Genomic DNA, 5313 nt, shown 5'->3' with positions numbered 1-5313 from the left:
CCCCCCTTTTTTTTTTTTTTTTTTCAGTCTGGAAGCGGTACGCTAGTTCCCGCTACTAACAGGCAACGGGGAGAGATCCCTTCTGGAGCTACAGATGTGAAAAAAACCAAATAATTATTAGTGCATTCCTGAAAAACGAGGAGAATTTGGGGGGGGGGGAAACCCTCTTCCCATGGGAAACGCGCCACCCGCCCGTGCCCCCTTCGCCGTCTCCCCAGGCCACGGGGGCACGAGCGCTCCTGGCGGTCCCGGACTGGAGGAAAAGATGTTATCAAAAGTCGTTAAAATACCCCACGTTTGCTAAAAAAAAACACAGTTCACAGAGAAAGACCAGGTGGTTATTGAAAGACCGTCAAAACGTTTGGAAGTGAAGGCGAGCGGCTGAAAAGCCGGCGGGGGCGGCGAGGGAGGCGGCTCCCCGTCGTCCCCCCCCCGGCGCTGGAAGGCTTTCGGAGGCAGACCACAGCTTACATTTTGGGTTAAATAGATGAAGGGTTTTGGTTTTGGTTTGGTTCGTTGTTTGTTTTGTTTGTTTTTTTGTGTTTTTTTTTTTTTGAAAGAGTGAGACATTCCTCACAAGTAACAATTTCTTTACTTCCATGCTGTACTGAAAGAGTAATAGTGGATCAAAGACAGGATTATCTGTAAGCAGGTTACGCCTAAAAAGTTACTCGAGAACAGATCAAGATGTTTTTGATCTACTGGATTACAACCCCTTTTCGGACAGACGAGCGCGGTGCGGGATTTGAGTCAGGGAATACACGAGAATGCCTCCGTCTCCCTCGCCTGTAAACACGATACGCTCTTACTGCTGCTAAACTTTCCAACCTTCCTGTTGCTTTATTAAATATAAAATCGGGAACGTTCTCTTGAAGGCAGGATGTCCTTCAGTGCAATCTGCTTTGACATAAGGCCCTTTTCGGACAGACGAGCGCGGTGCGGGATTTGAGTCAGGGAATACACGAGAATGCCTCCGTCTCCCTCGCCTGTAAACACGATACGCTCTTACTGCTGCTAAACTTTCCAACCTTCCTGTTGCTTTATTAAATATAAAATCGGGAACGTTCTCTTGAAGGCAGGATGTCCTTCAGTGCAATCTGCTTTGACATAAGGCATTTTTTTTTTGGGGGGGGGGGGGGGGTCGTCATTTTAAAAAGGGGTTTTTGCTTTTGGTGGGGGGGGGGTGGTGTCAGTCATTTCAGAATGGGTTTCTGCCTTCTGGAAGAGTCAAAGAGTTCAGTCCTGTATCCACCTTATTTTCTTTTAATGCCCTACCATGTCAAAATCCTCTTCCCTTCTGGTCGCTCCTCTGTTGCCAACGCTTAGAAAACCATCAGTGTCCGAGTAAACCAGTCCCTGAGGAGAAAAGACAACCACCAGGAGATGACGACGCTTACGGGATGGAGATGAAGTTAGCGCGGGCATAAAGGGGGGAGGAAAAAAAAACCCAGGCTCACCTTTAAATCCTTCTTCAGGCATACAAACTGGGGATGGAAAGGAAAAGGCACGGCGTTAGAAGTCTCCTCACAGTCGTTTCTAAAAGGATCTTTGGTCTGAGCGGCGGCGTGCCGCTGAATCTCCCCTTGACAGTGACAGGAAAGCTTCCACCTCTCTTATTTTCTACCTTCACAACCCAAATCCAACACAGTCCTTGGCCGCCGATACCTCTCCCAAAATCACGGTGGCGAGGCGCCTTCCCCGAACCCCAAACCTTCCGGGGGTCTCCCCCGCCTCACCTTGCATAACGTCGTCCATCGCCGCGTAATCTGCAATTGGTTCATCAGCCTGGAAAATAAAGCGGAGCGGGGGATTAACGAGCAAGCAACCTCGTCTGGGAGTTCACAGCCTGATCGGTTCACGGCCCTGCTCTGGAGGGGAGCGGGGAACAGGCCTCCTGCCCAAACACCGTCTGGGAACAAGAGGGGAGGACTCGCTCCCTGATTTAGCCATATTTTGGGCTGGTACGCGCACAGCTCAGCAAAGGCCAGCTAATAAATGCACTTAAAGAAAAAAAAAAACACCACCCAGGGTTTTCCTCCTCCAAGAAGGAGCTCCAGGTTCCTCCTCGTTAAATTAGGCTACCGAGCAGCCACGGGTGGGCACGTTGTAGCCCACGTTGTAGCCCACGGCGGTTTTCACAGGCATCACAACGTGTTTCTCTTTGGTTGTACAAAAATCAGTTCAATTCTCTGCTTTATTCGACTTTATTTTAGCAGCCGCGCTCTCACGTTACCTTTAGTAAAATGACGGACTCGGGGATGACTCCCAGGCTGCCGAGCGTTGCGGTGTCGTCGCTCAGTATCTTCCCGTCGATCGACAAATTCTGGTCGAAGGGAGCAACTGAAAATGCATGCATGATCTGTGCCAACACAATGAGACACGCTGATTTTGTGCGGAGGGAAAAAACATACCGCTGAGCTACACAAAAATACCACGTTTAGAAGAGCAACGCGCACCTTCCGATGCCACGTGGGATTTTATACTCTTTCCCCCCCATCCCCTCCCAGCCGCGCGCTCCTGATTTTGTGTTTTCTCACTCGAGACGGCTCATTCCTTGGAGGAAAAACACCTTACCTGTATTTTCAGCTCTTTCAGTGTCTGATTAGCAGAAACAAGCAGCGCTTTCTCCCCTCTGACTTTCCGGTGCCGGGTGCTCCGCCTGATACCTTGCTTTTGGTAAGTGACGTAGCTCTGGTGCGAGATCTTCTGGCGCTTCGCACCACCGTTGGTCTGGAAGCAAGAGGCAAAAAATCAGGAGCCCGAGCTTTGGGATTGGCGGAAAAATACAACCTCCCCGTACCCCCGGAGCGCGTTTCGGGCGAGTCGGTCATGCGAGGGAAGGCACGAAGTGTTGAAAAGCCCCTTCGAAAGCGAACCGCCGCATGCAAGTGTCAAGAGGACCGAAGGACTTGCCTCGAAACCTCGGTTCCCGCCTCTAACGCTAGCGCGGGGCGGATTACCAGCCAAGCGTACGAGTCACCATCAATATTTGACCTCTCCAAAAACAGAGCGATGGTGTGGTACGACCGTTAAAATGACAATTTAAGACACTGCTGTTTTCACCTGCTAGCGGTAAACAGAGGAGGGGGGCTATCCCATCATGCTGACTCAAGAGGATGATGCAAAAACCAAGGAACCTGGCGGTATTTTTGACCTCTACCTGGTTAAAATCTGGGTCTTGCTCCCCCTCTGGCTTGTTTTCCTCCCTTTCCTCTTCAGCTTCTGAGCTGCTCACGTTCAGCTCTGGAGCAGCGTCCTTCATTACCTGAAGTCATAAAAATCATTCTCCGTAACTAACCCGACAGCATCAACCCAGACTGCCACATCGTGGCAAACAGCTTGCAGAGACCTCCGGGATGCCACCTCGATCCAGTGAACTCAGGCAGGGCAGGAATAACCCAGGGATCCGCTCCACGCGCTCTGCAAAGTCTTCTCCACCCCTCCCCAGCTGCATCGAACCACGGGGGGGATTGGGCTCAGGAGAACAGGCTTCTCTATTGAATTGCAGGTGCTTCCTGCGGCTCAGGACCTACCCTCCTCTCTAGGCAAAGGGAAAGTCTCCAGGGGCCTGGACTGATTTCTTTCCCATTAGCTGGCTGATTCTCTGGTTCATCTAAGTGTATTGCGAAAGCCCTAACGTGGAGAAAGGAATATTATCTGTAAATTAAACACTTATCCATCCCTGCAGCAGACCGGCACAGGCACTCAGCACCATTATTTATGGGTCTGGAGGTTGTTAAGTAAATGAAATCTAAATAATTTACACAAACATATAAATAAAAAGGATGTTCACTTCTGTGTAAGTCACTCCAGGAGGCATGGATCTGCCGGACGCGAATTCACATCTACGCTTCGGCTGGAGCTGGGGTTTGCAGGAGCCCAGGAGACTGGCGCGCTCTCCATCCTGGATGCCTGAGAGCTCGCTTCTCCGTCAATGTATTTGCAATTAATGATGCAATCCCAGCTCCCAAACACCCAGCACCAACTGCAGCCTCCCCAGAGCCCTCCGGATTCCAGCGGTGCCGCCCTACGCTGATTTTATACGGCTGCGGCTTCCCTCTTGCAGCGTCAGCCAAAGGAGGTACCCGGGGGGTTGCAGAGTGGGGGGAAGAGCAGGGGCGAGGGGATGGGAAACGCTCCCCAACTTTGCAAGTCAAAACTGGCAGGGAAGGAAGCGGTGGCTTCGAGCGCTGCCGTCCGCAATCCTCGCTGGCAGTGCTGCCGCGCTGCTGGCAGGCATTATTGCTGCTTCGCATCTCGCCGAGGCTGCCCTGTTAATGAGGGATCTCGCAGGCAAGCTCTCGCCCCCTCTCTCCCAACTCCAGCTGCTCGGCAAAGAATAGTTGCCTGTTTTTTGCCAGCCCCACGTGCGAGCACGGTCCTGTCCAGCACCAGAAGAAAAAAAAAAAACCCACCAAAAAACCCTCCTCTGCACCAGAGCCAAGACAGAGCGTCAGGATTCAGCCTCGAGTCAGGCTGAAAACCCGCAGCTGATGGCTCAAGACCGTGCTGCGTGCTCTACATCTCGCAACCAAGGCAGAAACCCGTCCAGCCTCCGGCGCCCTGCAGCTCTCCGGGCTCCAGCTCCTCCCTTAAGATTGGCAGGGAGGTGGAAATCAATGAGAGGCAAAAAACCCCCCCACACACCCTGCAAAGGTGCAGGGAACATCTTTATCTGAGCTCACCCCCGAGCCTTGGTTTCCCCTTTAAAGCATAAGACAAGCCCTAAGGAGGAGGACTTACTTTAACCAGCTTTCGGGTACCTGTAAAGCCAGTTCTAGACCTGATACTGATCCCTTAAGACACCAGTAAAGCAGAGACATAATTCACAGCTTTGTGGGGGATCTTGAAAACCATCTCTAAGTTCACTGCTATTTCATCAGCACGGAGGTTGAAGAGCTTATTTCTATCTAGGAGTAAATGTCACTTGAGCAACCAAGAAAGGAAATGACAAATATCGGAGGGGGAGGAGAACAGGTAGAGCCTGATAACACAATTATGAAGAGAGAAACGGTTACAACATTGCCTAAAATAATCAAAGCTGGGAACATCCGTGAAGACACCTGATAACGCAAAGGATTCGGTTTGGCAAAAGGAAGCCTCGAGGAGACCAAATTTTCAGAGCAGCTACAGCCAGAATTTTCCCATTTGCTATTTTTGCCAAAGCGATAGCTTCCACGAGCCGCAGAGCTGGGTGCTTTTTGCCCGCAGGGAGCGGCCCTGCCCACCAGCACCCACCATCACAGGTCACTCAGCGTCCCTACCAGCAGGTCCCACCCCTGCGGGGACACGGCAGGCCGCGACAGCCCGCTC

General features: G+C 51.7%; 1 protein-coding gene across 3 annotated transcripts in view; it reads right to left on the bottom strand.

Annotated features, from left to right (window-relative positions):
• Positions 1 to 1171: 1171 nt before the first annotated feature.
• Positions 1172 to 5313, bottom strand: part of USP48 (ubiquitin specific peptidase 48) — a 29805-nt gene continuing 25663 nt past the window's right edge. For 2 of the 3 annotated variants that reach the window (XM_019474761.1, XM_009289554.1), the window contains exons 21-26: positions 3161 to 3265; positions 2575 to 2730; positions 2234 to 2359; positions 1737 to 1785; positions 1458 to 1484; positions 1172 to 1356 (exon numbers count right to left, since the gene is read on the bottom strand). In XM_019474761.1, coding sequence (XP_019330306.1) covers positions 1334 to 1356; positions 1458 to 1484; positions 1737 to 1785; positions 2234 to 2359; positions 2575 to 2730; positions 3161 to 3265 — 486 coding nt within the window. In that variant the 3' untranslated portion in view covers positions 1172 to 1333. The remainder of the gene's footprint in view (positions 1357 to 1457; positions 1485 to 1736; positions 1786 to 2233; positions 2360 to 2574; positions 2731 to 3160; positions 3266 to 5313) is intronic. The other variant, XM_019474760.1, reaches the window with a different exon arrangement.

The sequence above is a fragment of the Aptenodytes forsteri genome, unplaced genomic scaffold, assembly GCF_000699145.1.
Source record: "Aptenodytes forsteri isolate BGI_AS27 unplaced genomic scaffold, ASM69914v1 Scaffold61, whole genome shotgun sequence".
NCBI classification, from domain to species: domain Eukaryota; kingdom Metazoa; phylum Chordata; class Aves; order Sphenisciformes; family Spheniscidae; genus Aptenodytes; species Aptenodytes forsteri.
Note: the sequence above shows the minus strand (reverse complement) of the source record. Positions and strands in the feature narration are given on the sequence as shown.